Source organism: Barbus barbus (assembly GCF_936440315.1).
Source record: "Barbus barbus genome assembly, chromosome: 2".
In the NCBI taxonomy this organism is placed as follows: domain Eukaryota; kingdom Metazoa; phylum Chordata; class Actinopteri; order Cypriniformes; family Cyprinidae; genus Barbus; species Barbus barbus.
Window position 1 is genome coordinate 14,620,058 of NC_136730.1, and position 22,146 is coordinate 14,642,203.

Consider the following 22,146-nt stretch of genomic DNA (forward strand, 5'->3'; position numbering starts at 1 on the left):
TGAGTACTAGTAAAGTTAAATTAGATACTAGTACGGTTTATAAATTTAATGAAACGGTTTGCCATACTAATGCTGGTGTTATGGTATCAGCCACTAGAGGTCTATCTTGAGCCTTCCTGTTCTATTCTGTTTCCATCCGTTTACACAGATCTCTGTAGTGTGCTGCTTCAGTCCTGAGAGCTTTTTCTCTCTGGAGTGCTCGAGAGGCGTCTAAAGTGCACACGCTGTTTTTTGTGAGCTGGGCCATGCAGGGCTAAGTCTTATTTTAAACACTCTTGTTAAAAAATATATGAGAGTGCTGATATTTAATTGATGGCTTTCCCAGACTGCGCTAGGTCTTGTAGCACAGCTAGTGATAAAGTGGTAGAGCAACTATCACAACTGTCACAAAACAAAAATCATGAAACAATATCACATCAGCAGTATGAAAACATCTTTAGTTTCCACATTTAATAGGTGGATTCACGACCAACACAAATTTGTTCTAAGAACGTAGCTAACGTTCTTGCAAGTTATGAAAGTTTTTTTTTTTAATAATTAAGGTAGTAGATTCTATTTGATCATTTTTATGAGAATCTTCTCTAAACATTCTGAAAGAATTTAAATAATTTGAGATGAATATCCAACTAAAACTTTTACGAAAAAAGCAAAACATTCCATGAAAAATGTATAATAATGTTTTTGTTTGCTACCGTTTTGAAAACATTACTAAAGATCAGATCATTCTGAGCGAAGGTTGAATTAATGTTCGTGGAATAACCTTGCCAGAACATTAGCCAAATTTCCCTATTTGCTGGGTTCATAAACTGCAGGAAGGTTTCCATGGTTGGCCCTCTCCTCTCAAAAAATGTAATAAAATGCATGTGATCTCAACAGGACAAGCATACAAATTTTGTGGAAGATATTCAGGGTGAAACTGAGCAACTGAAGCCAAGAAAACTGTCTGCATCACCACAATCCTTTTCCTGCTCTATCCTGTATCAGAGATTAATGAAGCACAAAGAACATTCGTACCATGAAAATGAAAAAGATAAGCTCTAAACACTTCATTGTGCTGCGGCGCTCGCTTTGGCTTGAAGATGCGCGCCTTTACTTGCAGGCCCGCAAAGATAAGTTAGCCATGTTTGGATTTATCTAAATGGAAAATGAGATCACAGTGCGGCTGAGAAGATGGCACATCCGAAAGATAATAGGTGCCTGTTATTACCATTATCTGCGTCCAAAACAGTTACAGCCATAATTAAATTAGGGGCATTAATGGTATCTTGCTAAATGTAACCTGAAAATATGGAAATGGTCCTTTATTTAAAGAAAAAGCTAGATAGATCCTTTAAAGCAGAAAAACAGTATGGTTTAGAAGGTAAATGTATTATCTGATCTTTATTTCAATAATTCTTTTAGCAGTGTTGGCAAGACAGAACAGTCTACAGTCTTGCTAGGAACAAAAAAGGAGATATGGGAGAGATTGGAAAGAGAGAGAGAGCAAGTTGCATACATAAAGTAACAAACCAAATGGAATATTTGGTACAAGCAGGAGAATAAGACCATATATCCATTATTATACCACAATGTCATGTTTTGACATAAAAAAGACAAGCAAGAGATGCACACATCGAGAAGCCATATCTTTGGGAAAAGCATGCCACGGAGAGAGGGGTACGTTGTGGATGCTGATTAACTTTGACAGGATAAGAGGTGGAACAGAGCCACCACATGCACCTGCTTTGGCTAGATTGGGGTGGGTGAAGGAAGTGAGAGTGAAGAACTCGGAGTTCACACGGACGGATCCTTGCATAACACAATCTCCAGCTCTGTGCGGAACAGCTTTCCTCCGTCAGACAACGCCATGATGCTCTTCTTTGAGCTAGACAGGTTTTGAGGGTCAACAACCTAAAGAAGGACACACATAGAAGTGTTGTAAGTATTCAGACTACCCATATTTGTTGCCGAAATGCAGAATTAGTGCAGGATTATGTATATAAAGTATATCATTTTAAATGTATAATTCAATATTAAAGTTTTTGAAAGATTAGAATCAGAATCAGAATGAGCTTTATTGGCCAAGTATGTTTACACATATGAGGAATTTGTTTTAGAGACAACATAAGACGTCTCTTATGCTGAATTTTTAGCAGCCATTCTTCCAGTCTTCAGTGTCACATGATCTTTTACAAATGTTTCTAAAATGCTGATTTGGTGCTCAAGAAACATTTATAATTTTATCAATGTTGAATAAATTTGCTGCTTAATAGTTTTGAGGAAACTTTTTGATGTATAGAAAGTTGATGAAAAGAACAGCATTTATTTAACAGTATTTATTAAAAAAAAAATCCAACTCCAAATATAATTTTTAAGTATCTATATTCATCATAATTTTATATTTAAAACACTTTCATGCAATTGTAGCTTCTGTGACATTTTTTTTTTTCAACTGTGCAGCATTAAATTGTGTGTAAATGCACTTTTCCAGTAAAAATATGCAGCTTCAGATGCAGCTTTTCTGCCACAATTTCAATTAAAAGACTTAACAGAATGCTAAACTAACATCAAGTTACCATTTTATGTTTTTGGTAGAGGTCTCTCAGCAATGCATCCAGTTCATGTTCATCAATGTAACCATTTCCATCCTGTTGAAGAAGAAAAAAAGCAGTTTTACATACATCCTAAATCATAAACATATTAAAATGACATTTTCTAAGAGTGTATTTAACATCTGACATAACACTTTGGAAAAATCAATCTTTAAAAACTGACAAGAAAAAGTGAATTTGTGGTTGTGTATCATATAGCAGTGCTAAAGTGTTGTTTTTTTGTGTATATGGTCATGTGTGGATAACTAACCCACAACACAAAACAAATGCACACGAGAGACACAAACTTAAAAAATATACCCATTATCTGACCTTATCATAATAGGTGAAGATTGCTTCAAATTCTTCAGCAGATATTTTGATATTCTGATGATGAAAAAGAAAGAGACATTAGTTTATGCTCAAGGCATGTGTGTGTATGTGCGTGTGTGTGTGCAAAATACAGTGTCTATTGAGGGTTATAGTCTCATATTAATTTGACTTCAGATTTGATTTTGAGCGTTTAAATATTCATAGCTGGAAAATAATCCTTCTAATCCTTTGGATTACAACGGAACAATGCAACAACATATAGCATAATTGCTACTGTAAGAATAAATCAATAAATAAAAACATGCATACCATTTGTAAACATGCCGATATAATATAAAAATGTGATACATTCATGCCAAATATTGCACATAAAAGTAATTTAGAAAATGCCTTTGTGTAATACAGAATTCCAGTAATGACAGTAATAATATTCAAATTGTATCTCAAAAGCATTGCTTTTTATTCTGTGTATTATATCGTTTTACAATTTTAGTGAGCATTTTATTATTATAATTTAATATTTAGATAATATTTTTATAATTGCATACTTAAATATAGCAAAACATATTTTAGTAAAATGTCTGGCTATAGAATAATACCCTTTTATGAATATATAAAAAAAAATTCTGAACTTTTCTGAATCTTTTTCTTCAAATTATTATGACTGAAATAGCAAAGGACATCTTGGTCACCGTATTTTGACCCTGATCATGCTATGAGACTAAACAGAAAAATTTTCCAGTCTTAACCTATTTTCTGTTGTTTTGATGAGGGAAAAAAAGAGAGAGACAGAGAAAAATAAAGAGAGTGGGAGAGAGAGAGCACCCAGTGAATGTGGGGAGACTGGGTCAGATCAGTACATCTCCAGGTTCAAGAATAATCTATGGAGATTATCGTAACTATAGTAGGATTGAAGTAATCCCTATCAACCCATGCTCTGTGGCAGAAATCAGTTACCAATCTGCCATCAAGTTCATACACAGACAATACCTATAAATACACATACAGGACAAACACACTCACAAATAAACCTATGTACCCAAATACACATTCATCTATGTTTTCTACATGATTTTAGCACAAAACATGCATCTGATCTGCTGCTCTAAACAAAGAAACTCTTGCCATATTGCAACTCGAATCTGTTTTTCTTCAGCTACTGCGATTCTACTGTAACTGCAAACAATTGCAAGCTTCCAGTAAATCACAGTTTTCAAAACTTAAACTGAATTGAAGTGAATGACTATTGGTTTCTGCTTTATAGCTGATTTCAGTTTGTTCATAATTCAGGAATTTTGCAGCATCGACTATTGAACAGAATTGAATCCACATTGAACTGACTCAAGCTGAATAAAGACATGAGTAATGAATGTTGAATTGAAATTGTTTCATAATGAATTAATTTTTCACAGTTATTGAACTAAACTGAATAAATTCAAGAAAGCTGAATTGAATCTAATATTATGAACACTGCTTGATCTTACCTGAAACTTGAGCAAAAAATTCTCCTGCACAGGAAGCAGTCTGAAGATGCAAAATAACATTATATAAAATATTGTATTAATATGCATTCACTTCAACTCGCACAGAGGCCTTCTCACCTAGCCATCTCAGACAATCCCAGTTTCCCATCACCATTCAGGTCAAACATTTTAAGCTGCAGAAAAAAAGCACAAATTAAAGAGTGGCTGTGTGTGTGTGTTTGTGTGTGAATTGTGTGTGTCTACTCACTATGGTCTGTGTATATTCATTCAGTTTCTTGTCATCATAATGTCTGTTTGCTTTCTTCAGCAGATCTGAGAGAAAGCCCTGGGGAAAATAAATTATTTTATTTAGTAGTGGATCTATAAGAGCTATAGGAAGTTATGTGTGACCTATCGAGTTATACCTTCAGTTCATTGGCTTCAATGTATCCGCTACGGTCAGTATCGTATTTTCTCCATGCCTGAAAAAGGAAACAATAGCATTAAGACACCTCCACAATTCCCAGACGTGTATATATATATATACAGATCCTGTGCCCTGCAAAGGTGAAACAGACAGGGTTTCAATCAAAATTGTTCTGATATGTATGTGATTATGTCATCTTGATTAAACCATAGAATTTGGAATTACTGGTGAGTTGATCTAAAGTGAAGGAAAACCTGCCATGATTTACTAGGATTTGTGTTATTGTGTGTATTATTGTATAGCATGTGTGTGTGTGTGTGTGTGTGTGTGTGTGTGTGTGTCTTTTCCTCTGTAATGCTAGCAAAATGCCTTCATCATGTCCACACTTCTGAACAGTCTCTAATCTCCTACAACTCAAAAGAATGAACATGTTTTGTATTATTTACAAAATCACCATGTTGTACAAATGAACCTCCATTAACCCAGTTACTCACACTTATACACGTTGTGTTCCTTTATGTATTGCAGGCCATTCATAATGGATAACCTACTGCAAATAGCGTTTTCTAGCTTTCTCTCTGTTTTTCGTTCACTCAGATGCACACAAAGGCACCTCAGCTACTAAAAAATATTTCATTTTTACAATACGTCATTAATAATTGTTATTAATCATATCAGTCAAATTTCTGATATGCACAGAGAGTTGACAGTTGATATAAATTAAAATAAGATACGGCAAAAAAAACAATCACTATTACATACTGCCATAAACTCTGCACTGGATCCCACAAACTGTCTGAAGCATAATAGAAAATTCTCCTCTGTGGGCAGGATCTGGGCCAGCTGAAAAAGATAAAGACAGAAAGAATTATTGTCATCATCAATGTTGTAAAAATACTATTAAAAATAAAATAAATAATGTGGTACGTCTCATTAAATTAAACATTTATCTATCATAATAAAAAATTAAATGTTACATTTTATATAGATATATTATGTAATATAAAGTGAATAAAATATATGAATAATATAAACATTATATATACTGAAAACTAAATATGTTTTATTTTCGTAACCACTACATTTAGACTCATTCTGTAATTCCACTGAAAGGGATTTCAGCACCATGGACAGCCGCACAGTGGAGCACAAAGCTCTTATCCAAAGCATCCCTTTTTGCTACACAATCGACCAAGTGCTGCTGTCTGAGTTGATGCCTGTGTATAAAGCCTATCTGCCTGGCTAAAGAAGAGAGTGTCTGCAAGGGCTGGACAGGGATGAGAGACCATTTCATGCTCTTGGTTATCTTTTCTGGCCTCAACAGAGGAGCTCATCATTGCTGAACTGCTGAAGGGACACTAAACCGTACCAAACCGAAAAGTCGGAAAAGCTCTGAAACCATCTGTCTATGTCAAGTTCCACCTCTGAGTGCTCTGACACACAAACCTGGGCCTGGAGGATCACCTTCTGTCTATGTAGCAAAAAGTACTTTTTAAGCCTTACAATCGATCTGATGTTTTGTTCGATTTAAAGATGTGTATTGTATTACAACATATAGGACAAATATAGTTTCATGATCATGCAACGCTTATTCTATATCTGAAGCATTTATAGATCATAAAAAGAGCCATTCAGGTTCAACAGAATGCATAAATGCATCCATAGTTGACATTACCCTACAGATTCTTAAGTACAGTCTGATTTTTTAATGTTTTGGGAAAAAGTATCTTATGCTTACCAAGGCTGCATCAAAAATACATTAAAAACTGTAATATAAATAGTATTACAGATTAAAATAGCTGTTTTCTATTTTAATATATTTTAAAATGTAATTTATTCATGTGATGGCAAAGCTGAATTTTCAGCAGCCGTTACTCCAGTCTTCAGTGTCACATGATCCTTCAGAAATCATTCTAATATGCTGATTTAATGCTCAAAAACAGTGTTTGTAGTGAATAGTAGTGAAATAAAGTGAAAACAGAAATCTTTTGTACTTCTCTACTACTATCTTTGATTTATTTTGTTTGTGTATTTAATGCTATTCAGTACAATAAATTTGCTTCCTGTAAAAAGCGAACATCTCTATTCTGTTGATATCTGTTCCTCTGTTAACAGACACTAAAGTCAAATGATTGTTGTTCATACCAGTAAGAATGAAAAAGCTACTTGTAAAGATAAGTTATATCTTTCTGACAAAGTCGAGCAGAAAACCCTAAAAAGATGGAAAGCAGAAGAGGACAGATTTGACAATCCCAACATGGCTAATCTGCAGTTCCAGCTTAGCTTCACATGCTGCACACAGAAGAACAGATCATTGACTCATACAAGCCTTGAAAAAGTGGTCTGAATGAGCTGCTGACATCCTGCCAGATTTCAAGATAAAGCATCATGTTTGAGATTTTGTACTAGACTGAAAACGGGAAAATTGTCTGAAGTGTGACTGAAAAACAGTGAACATCCAAACTTTGGTGAGTTATTCTATATACCACAACCAGGAGGATTTTCTTCATAGTCACTGACAATTTCTAATACAGTGAGATTTGTGCGATCCAGATGATTTGTATATAACCACCTCCCTTCTGCATTAACTGCATGATCTCCAACTAAGTAAGCTTTAATCTGCTCCATGGAAAGGCTCCTTTCATCTTTTCATAACCATTTTACCTCTACTAAGCCATATGGGACTTATAAAGCAGGTCAAGGGAAAGAAATGTACCACCACTAACAGCATTCAAAAACAACATACCAGCCAAAAAAAAGGTAATAGCTTCATAACCAAAGCAGGCCGACATTAATTGGAGGAAGGAAGGAGTTCATATGTTCATGTGGCCTCTATGACTGGATTAGTGAGGATTTCTTCCAGCATAAATCATTGTATCCATTCATTCGTGCCGTCATCATGATGGACGTCCCCACATCCTCTCCCTCCCTCTTCATCCATCTTTCCCTCTACTCATTCCTCTCACCACCCCCCGCCCTTCATCATTCCATCATCTCCTCGATAGATGCCACCTTCTGCCCTCTCCTTCAAACCCTAATCTGCCCTCATTGTCCTCTTTCTATTTCTTCCTGGTGTACCATGAATCTCAAAGAGTGGTTCTGCAGAATGTTCTCTCTCCAGAGCTTCAAACCATTGCTGTGGCTGTAGTCCAGCAGTGAAAATGGGTGAGATTTACCTCTGACATCTCAATCTTCCCATCACCGTTCTCATCAAATTTTTGCATAAACTCTTTCATCCTGTCTTTGAATGAAGCATTTGAAGGATCCTGAAAACCAACCAAACATGTCTGACTTGAAAAACAGCACAATTAAAAACAATTTGTTTTCAAATAGCTAGTTCAACAGAAGTGTCACTTTATGTATAAAAATATTTAAAAGCAGAAACTGCATTGACATTAGAAAATATCAGCCAGATGGTATCTGCTTTGATGGCATGCGCATTAAACTAGATTAGACTAGACATCTCGTTCTGTAGTTCTTATTTCATTCAGATCACCACTTATCAAGTACAACTGCAGCTGATGTTTTTAACTTAATTAATGAACATACACAATACTGTATATGACTCACCGCACTTTTCCTAGCTAGCTCGAGCTCACGAAAGAAATGTTCCAGTTCCTTCCCTTCAATGCAGCCATTTCCTAGAAAAAAATAAGAACTTAATTAATTTATTAAATTATGAGTTTAAATGAACATCCAAGACACACAGATGTGGCTCAACTCACATTCTCTGATGCAACTTGACAATCGGTCTCCCTATATTAATGAAATGAGGCTCTAGTTCTTGTCTTGTTGATTTAAACTGCTGAAGGACAAAATGCACATTATAGACAAATCAATGAGCTACAAAAGGATTTTTTTTTATCCATATATTCCTCAGAAACAATGCCTGGCTTATAGAGGGAAAATATTGCATCTTATACACAGCTCTTTTTTAATTATTTAGTTGATATGAACCTTTATTAATATCGATAATGGTTGTTAAAAATAACTAAGACCGATGTTTCAGTGTTTTCAATCTTAGGCTAAAAACTAACCTAAGATCGTTTGGTTGTCTTGGTGGGTCTCCCATCCTTGCCAGGCTGACCTGTTTGCTGGTTTTAGAGAGTTCTGGACACTTTCTTTAGCTGGTCAGCCCATCTTAAACCAGCCAAGTCCAGAAAACTAGCTTTGGTTGACTGTAGCAACTTTTGATAGACATATGACATTCCCAACTAGGCAATATGTAATTTCCAAACTAGCCTAAACCAGATGGTTTGCTGGTCTTAGCTGGCCACTTAGCATTCAGGAGGTCAGGTTGGGAGACCAGTTAATCGATCTGAAAGCTGGAAGACCAGCTTGACCAAAGGAAGACCAGATCGGGAGGCCAGTTAAATCTATTTAAGACCAGCTTAAACCAACGGAGAACAGCAAACCATTTTAGGCTGGTTTACGACATTTTTTTCTAGCAAGACCGACTCTCAAACCCCTCCCATAACTTTTCATCTTCATAGTCTCTCAAACGCTGTACATAAATCAATTGCAAGGAAAGATCCCATTCCAGGGCGAAATAAATAATGCCAACAATGCCTGTGAGGCAAAATTTACTGAGCTGAGAAAACGCGTGCCTAACGCTGAAAGAAGTTAACAGGGCGATAGCAGGCAATCATCCCACTGGCGCTTTTTCAATTTCCTTGAATAATTCAAGAATACGCTTGTGCGTAAAACTGCATTGCACATTGCCTGAGGATTCCACTTGCGTTAGCGTCCCGCTAGATCACTGTTGCCAGATCCCGCAAAACAAACAAATAGCTCAAAAAGAGCAGAAGCCTTACATTTTCTGCAAGCAAAATATGACACGGAATTCTGCAAATAAGAATTCTCACCTTTCAAAACAATCCCAAACTACCAACGATTCCATTATTCAAAAAGAGACTTTATGAAAAACAAGATTATAAAAAGCGAACGTGGCAACATCCAAGCTGCTCATGTAAACTACTTGTGTTCACTTTTTCATTTTTAAACGTGTAACTCAATGAACTTAGAGGAAACCGACATAAAAAAAAAAAAAATATATATATATATATATATATATATATATATAAACATAGGCTACACGTAGAATATAATATATAAAAATATATACATATATATAAATATAAACATACACGTACACGTAGCCTATGTGCGGTACTGCAAAGAAATATCATGTCGTAAATGCTTTTATCCCTCAAAACAGATCAGAAATTAAACAAGTAAAATAATAGGCTTATAATAATAATATTTCATGCATCTCTTTAAAAAAGTTAAATTTTTGACAAGAATAGGCTACAGCAGAAACAGTAGGCTACTTCTCTATCACTATATGAAGTGTTGGAACACAGAGTGACTCTTCTATAAACATATTTTACATCGTAAATTAGGTTATAATTTTTTTAAATTAAACTTTGCTTTCGTATTTTATCATAAAATATACAGAATATATTTAATGTAAATTAAAGTTTAATTCGTTGTAGACATAAATCAAATGTAATACAAAAATCACTTTGGATAAGCAAAAGTCTCCGATGTAGGACTGAACTAAGAACGCTTTTCGTCCCGGGACGATGCACTCACCGTCAGCATCGAATTTATTCCAGATGTCGAGAAACTGGGAAGCAGTGAGTTCCGCCAGGTGAAAAGGAAGGGGCTCTTGTGCTTTATTCGCCATATCTATCGTTTTTCTCTCCCCTCTTTTTTTTCAAACAAAACAAATGTCCTGTCTTTGAAGCACCCCTCTACCCTTGCGCGAGTCACTGCAAGTAACCTGACAGAGACGGCAGTTTTTAACCCCCTCCGTAACTGCTGAGGTCTGCAGTTCATACACTCACCAATAGGCGGCATCATATAAAAGCAGCTTCAGCAGGCGAGTTCATTCACATCCGCACTCTAGGAGCATCACACCAGGATTATGGAAATTAATTCAAATGTTCACAAATCCTATGAGCTCGTACGCTTCTACGAGGAGAAAATAGTATCAAAGTTTAAAGCATATTGACGGTGACCTACAATGACTGGAGTCGTTTAGAAAAAGATATGGAAGGCTTTTGTTATAATTTTTGTAATCAGCCAGTTTATGTAAATGCTAATATCCACATTTGTCTCTGTACTCTTTAAAAGTACTTAAAATACATTGATCAGTATTATGCTTGCCCAAAGCAGATATAGATAGATAGATAGATAGATAGATAGATAGATAGATAGATAGATAGATAGATAGATAGATAGATAGATAGATAGATAAGCTCCTTTATGTCCATAACTTAAGCTCCTGAATATGTCACATAAACTGGTTCAGGAGCATTATAATAATGTTAGTGAGCTTTATGAATCTATAGGGGCTGCGGGATTTTCATTTTCTGTCCACCATCCCCCCTTTTTCAACATCTTAACCAATGAATACATCAGTCTATTTATAGGAAAAAAGAGAACATGAATCAGAAACAGAATTAGTTTGGGAAAACACTGGGATCACAAGATGATAGGAGAAACTGCAAAGGCAAAATGGACAGGAATACACCATAAACAATAAACAGCAATCTCAGTAAGAGATAATGCATAAACTAAATGTAATTTCTGTCAGTTACCAATCAATCTCACACACTTACTTGTCTCAGCAGTTTGGACTCAAGGACTACAGATCCTGGTTGAGTTGGTGAATGGTTTCTATGCAGCACTTCTTCATGATTACCTTTGAGAAGCCTGTTGTAATCCTGTATGATATTATTTTATATGCTGGCGAGCCCCTTGGAACTGCACTTATGCACTTAATGCCAGAGAGGGCGAATGAGAGAAGAAGCATTTAAGAGATTAAAAAGAAGCAAGCAGGTTGGCACAGATTATGTAAAAGAAAAAGATCATGTTAACGTGTTCAGAAGATCTGTATTTATTTGATTAAAAATACAGTAAAACAGTTTAAAATTTAAAATAGTTTTCTATTTTAATACATTTTAATCATCATTTATTCCTGTTATGGCACACCTGAAATTTCAACAGCCATTACTCGTACAGTTTTCAATCTCACAGTTTCCTTCAGAAATTATTCTAATTTGCTGATTTGGTGCCCAAGAAACACTTTTTTAACCAGTGTTGAAAACAATTGGGCAGCTTAATATTTTTTGTGGAAACTGTTATACATGTTTTAAGGATTTTTGAGAAAATTTCAAAATTGCATGTTTTTGAAATAGAAATCTTTTGTAAGAATGTGAGTTTTTAATGCAACTGTAAAGCTTGCTTGATAAAAGTATTAATTTCTTTAAAAAAAGAAAATAAATCTTTATTGACCCCATACTGACTGATATTCACAGTTCAACATTCTCAAAACACCATATTACCCAATGTTCAATCAGTAAATCAAAATTAAAACCTAAAATAATTATAATAACTATAATAATAATAATAGATCAAATCTGCATGCAAATGATGACCAGATGCAGTTCCTACATTAGCCAATAAATAAATACACAAGCAGATTTCAATATCTAGAGTACTATTTCCTATAATCCAACTAAGCGATAGCAATGGCTGTCCTTCTGCCACCACAAAACATGATCTGATGCAATAGATTGGCATGTGTCCAGTGTTAGAGCTCAGCAAAGAGAATCTCCCTAGAATCAGACGTATGATTCCATCTGCCAAATGTACTCACATATGTAGAATGTGGTTCATCTGATGTAAAGGATAATAAAGTTTTTAGGCTATACAGTATTTTGGCTAGAACACATGCAGAACACATAATAGTGGTTGATCCTCTCCCAAGTCAAGATTAAGCTGTACCACGTCTGCCATATTCATGTGATCTGTGATGAGCATGATGTCACCAACATTAAAGCACCTCCTACTGCATTAGTGACCATCAAAATGGTCACACACAGCAAACTAAGACACGCACAAGGAAACCACACTCATACTGTGCACTCATGCATGCATGGGTGTATCAAGTCATATCACTTCAACTATACACTATTAAAATTAAAGGTTCCAAAGAGGCTTCTACAGACTGATGCTTTTTAGAAAACCATCTTATATATACTGGTGCTTCAAAGAATGCAGGATGACCTACTTTTGTTAATGGAAGATTATTTTCAACAAACATGCTGACCAGCATCATCATTATTCAGCATTGACACTTTTATCTTCAAGCCATTGTTTCTGGATAAAATACAAGTCTTCTATCCATAACTTGCTTTCTCCAGTGAAAAAGCTGTCTTCTGAATCAGGAGAGAAATATGCACAGACCAAGAACTGTTTACAAGTGAAAACAGTCCAAAACGGTTCCAAACAAATAAGTGAAAGGACAACAAAGGATGGAGTTTTTCAAAGGAATAAGTGTTTTTATGGATCATGGACTATTTTGGACAGAAGACTTTTAAAGTTAAAAAGTCTTGATGTATTTATAAGAAATATTTGTTTTCACTTCATAAAACATTAATGGGTAGATTTGAGGCATGCGGATTACTTGTGAATAAATTTGATACTTTTATCAACTGTTTGACACTCGCATTCTGACGGCACCCATTCACTATGTTTTTTTGTCTTTTTTCTCCATACTATGGAAGTCCATGGCCACCAGCAAATGTTTGGTTACCAAGATTCTTCAAAATATCTTCTTTGGTGTTCAACAAAAGAAAGAAACTCATATAGATTTGGAACAACTTGAGAGTTAGTAAACGATTACAGAATTTTCATTTTTGGGTGAACTATCCCTTTAAAGAGTTCTTAAGCCACAGATTTATTTCTCTGAGTTTAAACAACAAAGCTGAAAAAGGTTCAAATTAGTCAATCTTCTGCAAGACTTATGTGTGCTGACTAAACAAAAACTGTCACTCAGAGTACTCAGGCTGAAGTCCTAATAGTAATGGATGCGTCCTCACACACACACTAAGCAATGGTGGAATTTTCCAAATTACAGCTAGCCAGTTTTTCTCAGGAACAGGAGCATGCGCGCACACACTTTTACAGACATAGTGGTAGAGAGGGTGCATATATATTTATATTGTCTGGAATATGTGTGTGAAAAGATATGTACTGAACAGGTATAATGAAAAAGATGAACATGACTGACTTTGATTTTACCTTTCAAGAAAAGCAGCTCTGCAAACATAAGAAATGTTGGATGACTTATTGAAACACTCCACAAAATAAAGCACTTTATTTAATGAATCAGTGTCTTGGCATGCATTCTAGCTAACTCAGTGCTGAGACCACAGAGTTATGGAGGTTTCGCCTGAGATTAAAAGAGAGTAACATTAGAAACAGGCCTTAACAGCAGTGGATTAAATACTAAATGTGTGGCATATGTCAAGATTTCAGTGAGAGATATTATTGTGAATCATCTCAAATGCTGTGCAGCTATTAGTGATGTAATATTTATACATCTGTAAATGTGTGCCATTTCACTTTAGGCAGTATATTCCTCTATTACGGAGTTCTTTTAGGAAAAATATGCCTTCATAGAAACAGTTAAGCCGACAGTCCTCGACAGAGATGCTGTAATGAGGCTGAGGGAGGAGCATCCATGGAAATCCTGTACTCCAGCTTTGAATCTGTCCATATTGATAGTTTATAAACCACTAAAGGCCTGCACAGCAGGTGGCTGTTGCAATTCTGTGTATTGTGCAAAATTTACTTCAGTATATATTTGGTATTCATCAAGTCTTACTACATCAAAATGCTAATGCAGCCCATACATGTTAACGAGGGTGCTTAGAGCTTCAGTCTCCCATCCTGGGCTGTGTTTCCCAAAACCATTGTAAGCTTAATTACATCGTAGATCCATTGAAACCACTGGAGCTACGATCAACTTCGGCTTACGATTCTTTTGGGAAATTATAATTATACAGTTTTGCAATCATTATGCAAAAAAAATATTTGACTAGAATTCTACAATTTACCAAACAGAATCATTCCACGGACAGAAAGGTGTAGAACAGTCTTTAGTTGAGAAATAATGTTTATCATAAATTGTAGTGACAAAATTAATGTTAAGTATTCTAAGACTTTTCAAGATTTCATTGCTACATGCTGTCTTTCACTGTTTGTTTTGTGTGTGTATCGGTTTACTGGTTTAGGTGTAAACTGAGTGAAACAGCTGAATGTGTATACTGTTGGATGTGAATAGCGTTGGGAGATTAGTGGAAATCCGCAGATCAGATGCAGATGCGAGTATAGAATTCTCACTCTTGCTGTGCAGAAATCCATCCACACAAAAATAATCACAGTTGATAAGAACAGAGTTCTTCACATCCAACAAATGACAAGACAACATATTCCCAGTGTGGGTGTGATAAGAGCACTTCAACTGAAGCATTTGTCAGATATGTGCAGAAACATTTACCTGGATGGTGCCTCTTCAAGTACACTATGTGATGACATTTCCATAAACACATTTCGGGTCTGAAAAATGGCCATAGGTTGTTCTCTGTCTTTTGTTGGATCACTCAGTTGGAATCATATCTGCCAACATAAAAAATGTATAACTCAGATAACTCATAGCCCTTGGCTCAGACTATTATTTGTCAAAAACCTTTTTTGCTTAGAGTGAACACTGAAATAGTGACATTATTTATTAAGGAAAAGGAGCAAATGCATACCAAAGAAAACTTTGTTGGCCAGATTAAAAGTTATTTTTGATGTTTTACAAGAGAAGACCAATCTACACTGGCAACCTAGTAAAGGGTATACATTTTTTTGACACCACAGGTAAATGATTTTTACCACTTGCCTACTATGTATAACCACCATTGTGATTATTTTTAAATGCATTTTTATGTACTTGTACCAACTTCAATTAATCAATCAATTTGAAAAATCTCTAGCTAAAGGTCCCAAATTCTAAAATAAAATTGACATTTTGTCTTTTACTTGTAAGCCATTTGGTCCAGTAATAATTTTTTACTGTACCTGCCAACATTTTCATTAGCCCCACTGCAAACTAACCAGTTTTATAGAATCAGTTTTTATGTTTTGCCATGCATTTTTATATTTGCTATAAATACTTGTATTTTTCAAATGTTTTCTTTACAAAACATTTTGTTCACTAAATTTTTTTTTTTTTCAGAAACATGCAACAAACTATAATTGTTGAGAAAACAAAAGAAGAACACAGAGTTGCATTACAGATTTCAGCTAATGTAACTCAATTAATTCCTAAACACTTTTTTTGGAGATGGAAAACAATGCTATACAATAACAAAAGATTAAAAACTGGTCTTATGTTTTTTTTTTAACAAAGTCATAATTAATACAATCACGCACAGTTGCCAAATGTATATATGATGTACTCCACCATATATTACGTGCATATAGTCCCATTATACCTAAAACTCTGATAACAGTTTCTGTTAGTTGCTATTTATGGTAACAGCAACTAGATATTTTCATGAAAACACTCCATATATGCATTAAAGAAAAGGTTTTAATAAACGAGCCAGGACAGACAAATTGATCAAGGCAAGACGTATAATTTCAAGTGTTATGAAACATGAATATTAAAATAAACATTTTGAACTGCTGATACTGTTACATAAATATACCTAAAAAATATAGAGTCATATGCAGCACATTCAAGATTAAAGAAAGTTATTCTCCCCAGTATAAATATATAAAACAAAATAATTCTGTGTTCCAATATATCCAACATATTCACTGTGGGACTGGCACAAACTGAGGCTATGGCTTCAATTGAAATAAACCGAGGCATTATTATACTCAAATGTAGTCTAACTGAAAATTTCTTCTAGAGAATATAGGCATACAGTATGTGCTCTATTCAACCTGCATCAGCATGTGTAGCTGCTGTCGAACAACAGCAGCATTGAAGGAAGACAGGAAGCGAGGTAATTCCCCTCTGAGAAGTTCTTCTAAAGGTACAAACTGCAAAATCTGCCTCCCCAGCTCAAGCTTAACTTTTTTCATCTTCTCCAGAACGTCCCGGAGAACGTCCAGCAGCTGGGGTAGTGCTGATGGCGGAGAGAAACCTACACACACAAGAGCAGCAGAAGGCCAACCAGACGAGCAGCGGAATGTGATGCAACGGAAGCACAGGTGGAGTGTGAAAACCAGGCCGGAGGTGAAGCGTGTTAAGACAGAACTTAAGGGAATCACCAGGGTTGATCCCTGATGCTGTTTCTGCAGAGCTAAAAGCACAGTGTTCAGAAGCTCAAATTGATAGTCTGGTTGTCCGTCGTGCAACGTGGAATCCTGCACCTCACAACAGGATGGTCCTTGCAAAAACTCTGGCTGCAGTTTAACGCCTACAAGTGTGCTGTCACACCAAGACTGGCTTCCCAGCACAAAACAAGATGTCACATCAGGATGGCTGCAAATCTCAGATAAGATGCCTACAGGGGAGTCAATGCTGCAGGAGCTGCATACTGGCAAAGCTCTGTCAGAATGATTCGCCGCTTTGACCCTCAGGTTCTCTTCCAGAGCTTCATTCAGGAAGTCTAGCATTTCTTGGTCACAGAAGGTGGAACTGCAGACTTTCGGCAGGGCAGCTCCCTCAAGGGCAAACCAGGTTCCCAAATCATACTCATCCAATGGGCCACTAAGTACATTCTCACACCCTTCTGTCCCTGCACAATGCTTCTCTATGAACGCCCCATAATTTCCTTGGGCAAGGCGCTGCTTCCATCCCTGAAGTTCCATCTCCTTGCGCTGATTGAAAGAGCCCATTTGCTTCCTTTCACAGACTTTTACCCATCTGGCCACACCACCACGGCAAACCCAGCTTTTCCGAGGGAGGTAGTGAAGATTGAAACGTTTCGTATAAAACTCTGCAGCATATTCCCTGAGCTGCTCCAATCGCCTGTGCTGCTCTACGCTCATGCCTACAAAAAGCTTAAGGTTCTCCTGGATTGTGCTAACTTGCAATGCGTGGAAAAAATTGCATATCTCTTCATGCTGACTTAGAAACGAGTCTGGAATGCAGCGACGGGGAAAGAGCGCTGCTGTGGATGCCAAGTCAGGTCCGTAATTACGGATTAACTTTGAGAGCAATGGTCGAATTTGTTCTTTGGCCTGATAGTCCAAGCACACTATATACAGTTCTGAATTTCCAGACTTGCTGGTACCTGGCTTGAAGACGTTCACGGAACGGAAGCAGCACGCAAGAAGATACAGCAGACAGACAGATGAGTGTTCAAATAGTGTGAACATCTTCAGGACAAATGAGCCTCCGGTTTCTAACAGCAGAAGTGCACAAACGGCTTCGCAATATTGAAGCGGGGCAACTAATCTCTCCTGTTCCCCTGGGTCCCCCTGACAGTCAAAGCTTCCATCTGCTGTAACCAAATCAACACTGCGCATGTTGCTCACAAATCTTTGCAGTTCCAGCAGATGCTTCTGAAGCATTATGTCACCAGTGTTGTCGGATCCAAAGAACCACCAAGGCAGAGTGTGTGCAATGAGTCTGTCATCTGTAATAGTGCAACCACGTCCGTTGGCTTCATAGTATGGGTTTAGAGTGTTCGCAATCCAGCTCCAGTCGCAATGCAGGCCACTCGTCTTGAGGAAGTGATTTAGAGCTGATATGAAGGCACCAGGGGCTTCACACAGGTGTATGGAGTTCAACTCGCCACTCTTCAAAGCATTGTCAGGCAGAAGTTTAAAAGTTCCTAGGATCTCATAGAACTTGGCCCAAGCTTGGGTGCACAGCTCTGCGTTGGTTGTGGAGCGAAGGTGGGCTGTAACACTACCTGCTCGGTTGGTGAAACAAGTATGCTGGTGCCATACTGAGAGGTCTTTATCGCTGAGTTGATTCTTCACTTCATTTAGTGATTGTTTCAGAGCCTGCAAACGTGGATAACTCTCATGAGGATCACAGAGCACCACACTTGGGTCGGGTAACGTCCATTCTCCTCCAGCTGGGAGGACATAACTTCTGACCTTGTTGAAGAGCTGGTGAATCTCCACATGTATTTCCTTGTTGCACGTTTCAAAGGCACCTGATCTTTCTGGTGCCGTTCTTTTTCTCACTCCCCGGCCCCGGTTCATCTTTCAAAACTATGTTTGGCAACATCAATCATTCAAAAACTGTAAAAAAAAAACAAGGACAGTCAATCAAGATTTTCATAAGCAATTATAACATGGCCGAATATGAAGAGTTTAAAGTGATAGTTCACTCAAAAGTGAAAATTATTTTATCATTTACTCACTCTTATGTGGTTCCAAACCTGTATGACTTGTTCATCTGTGGAACATGAAAGATTAATGGTAACAGTTTTGTTTACCATTGACTACCATTGTATGGGGGAAAAAACATTATGCAAAATATATTTTTCTGTGTATCACAGAATGTCAGTCATACAGGGTTGGAATGACATCACTGCGAGTCAATGATGACAGATTTGGGGTAATTTTTGGGTTAACTATCCCTTTAATTTTAAGACTAGTAAGCATTTAAATGTTTCTAGTGAGTTCTTATTAACAATCCTAAGCCATATTTGCTTTAACATGACAGTGAGGCTCAGTAAATCTCATAAAGGCTATTCTGCATGCATGCACACATTATTTATGTATAAAGTGCATGTGTCAACGTAAAACCCACAGGCAAAGAGTCAAACAGCACATTATCTCTCTCATATGGTCTGTCTGAATTACTTGGGATGCACTGAATAATTATGTTGTTATATACCACAATATATCTAGAATAATGTTTCATGATAATGTTTTATATAACGTTACATGCACAAAAACTCCAAATAATTTGCAAAAGGCGGTTTAAGGAAGAATATATATCCAATATAGCCAACATATTCACTGTGGGACTGGCACAAACTGAGGCTATGGCTTCAATTGAAGTAAACCGATGCATTATTATACTCAAATGTAGTGTAACGGAGCATAGACTGACTCACACCGTTGTTCATGACATTCAATTACTCAAGGAAGTTGACAACTGTTACCCATTTACTTCCAGTGATGCAGTTCCCTGCGTTCAGAGAAACTTATGATTTGCTCAGTGTTTTTACAGACCACCAAACCCATTACACAAAACAAATGCGACAACTCTCAGTATGTTCACATATTTCTGAGGAGTACGCTTGTTCTTGTCGTGGATTGCATCTCTCTCTGGCTACTAGCTAGCAAACAAGCTAACGTGGCTACATATCATAGCAATATAAATAAAAGCTTCGTTCAAAAATTATTGACTTGGAGTCATGATTCTTATTATGCTATTGTATTAACCGCTGTATTTTCACCGCCTCAAGCGAATATCCGACAGAGTTGACAGATGAACACTATCACTGCTATGGGAGTGTTATGGCTAGTTTGGGGAAGAGTTGAAGGAAAATACGATGTGTCGATTACAGCCTGATAAATTGAACTGGATCACTAAAAACCAACTGAATAGTATTATTTTCCTACTTTGAATTAAAGCTTATCGTTGTCAAGGTACTAACAGAATGAGATCTGCCTGTGCTTACCAAACTCAGTACGGTTTCTCGCTTCCTCGCGCGCGCCTCAGTGTTAACAAGCTAGGCTGTGACGGGAGGGGGCGTGACTTTCAGTAGGAGACACTTTGTATTTGGGAGTTCATGTGAATGCTAAATTGAGATGCTGAAATTAAAGTAAATGTTTTTCTATCGACCTTGTTCTGACATGTTACTTCTGCATTTCTCTCTCTCTCTCTCTCTCCATACATGTAACCCCCAAGAAATTATGAATACAGAGAACATGTTATAAATATATTCTCTCTCTCTCTCTCTCTCTCTCTCTGTAGAGACTATAGTGAGAAATGACAATGACATCGTTGACTGATCTCATCTATTGGCTTTCTAATGCATACAAATTTGCTCTTTTGAATTTGCATTTTTAACATAGCTCACACACACACACACACACACACACACGTTGGTTTTTGTGGTTGATGGGGACTTTCCATAGGCGTTATGGCTTTTATACTGAACAAATTGTGTGTGCTATTGCCCTACACCAACCCTACACCTAAACTTAGCCCTCACAGGAGACTTTGTGCAGTTTTAGATTTTCAAAAAAACACCATTTAGTATGTTTTTTAAGCCTTTTAAATTACGGGGACATAGGCAGTGTCCTCATAAACCACCTTCATATTGTAATACCTCTGTCATACCCATGTCATTATACAAATTTGTGTCCTCATAAACCACATAAACACGCACACACACACACACACACACACACAGAGACAAACACGCACACACACACACAGAACTGGAAGCAAAATGCATATTTTTCATAAGGCCACAATCTTACGAAGACAACCAGACAAACAGGTTCTTTAACCGTGTTTTTTTGTGTTCTGTGTATTATGTGAGTCCTTGAAGTCTTTGATAATATTGTAATCTGTTATGCTGTTGATTGTGACTATATTATGCATACAGACTGCATTTGTCCTTTATCTACATATTCTAATCATCATATCCATAAATAACATGCTGTTATATACACTAATGTTCAAAAGTTTGGGGTCAGTGCCATTTCTTTAAGACATTAAGAAGACAGTTCACCCATAAAATTAAAATGTCATCATTTACTCACCCTAAGGTTGTTTCAAACCTGTGTGAATTTCTTTCTTCTGCTGAGCACAAAGGAAGATATTTTGAAGAATGTGTAACCAATCCGTTTGTGGTCTCCATTGACTTCCAATGTATTTTTTTTCCATGCTGTGGAAGTCAAAGGGAACCAACATTTTAAAACTTCTTTCAAAAAAAATAAATAAAAAAATTTAAATATATATATATATATATATATATATATATATATATGTGTGTGTATGTATGTATGTATGTATGTATGTATGTATGTATGTATGTATGTATGTATATATATATATAAACCTTACTGACCTCAAACTTTTGAATAGATATGCTTATATACACTCACCTAAAGGATTATTAGGAACACCTGTTCAATTTCTCATTAATGCAATTATCTAATCAACCAATCACATGGCAGTTGCTTCAATGCATTTAGGGGTGTGGTCCTGGTCAAGACAATCTCCTGAACTCCAAACTGAATGTCAATTTTGAGCGTGGCATGGTTGTTGGTGCCAGACGGGCCGGTCTGAGTATTTCACAATCTGCTAATCCTGTAGCTCAAATAGTAGAGCATGGCTCTAGCAACGCCAAGGTTCGATTCCCAGGGAAAGCAAGAGCTGATAAAATGTAAAAACTGTAACTTGAATGCAATGTAAGTCGCTTTGGATAAAAGCGTCTGCTAAATGTATAAATGTAAATGTAAATGTACTGGGATTTTCACACACAACCATTTCTAGGGTTTACAAAGAATGGTGTGAAAAGGGAAAAACATCCAGTATGCGGCAGTCCTGTGGGCGAAAATGCCTTGTTGATGC

The 22,146-nt window shown here is 36.6% G+C and overlaps 1 protein-coding gene across 4 annotated transcripts; it reads right to left on the minus strand.

The window, feature by feature from the left end:
- Positions 1 to 1,355: 1,355 nt before the first annotated feature.
- LOC306843925 (cap-specific mRNA (nucleoside-2'-O-)-methyltransferase 2-like) lies at positions 1,356 to 20,296 on the minus strand. Of its 4 annotated transcripts, XM_079375662.1 has the most exons (12): positions 20,240 to 20,296; positions 15,148 to 15,266; positions 8,364 to 8,434; positions 7,970 to 8,059; positions 5,556 to 5,636; positions 4,792 to 4,848; positions 4,635 to 4,712; positions 4,505 to 4,560; positions 4,388 to 4,427; positions 2,904 to 2,957; positions 2,556 to 2,627; positions 1,356 to 1,890 (listed from the first exon to the last, which is right to left on the minus strand). In XM_079375662.1, exons 2-12 carry the CDS (start codon positions 15,197 to 15,199, stop codon positions 1,774 to 1,776), a joined length of 768 nt encoding a protein of 255 aa, XP_079231788.1. In that variant the 5' UTR covers positions 15,200 to 15,266; positions 20,240 to 20,296; the 3' UTR covers positions 1,356 to 1,773. The 4 variants fall into 4 exon arrangements, with proteins under 4 accessions (XP_079231788.1, XP_079231787.1, XP_079231785.1 ...); XM_079375661.1 differs by lacking the exons at positions 15,148 to 15,266; positions 20,240 to 20,296 and adding an exon at positions 10,389 to 10,571; XM_079375659.1 differs by lacking the exons at positions 1,356 to 1,890; positions 2,556 to 2,627; positions 2,904 to 2,957; ... (6 more) ...; positions 8,364 to 8,434; positions 15,148 to 15,266 and adding an exon at positions 15,868 to 18,845.
- Between the last annotated feature and the right edge of the window lie 1,850 nt (positions 20,297 to 22,146).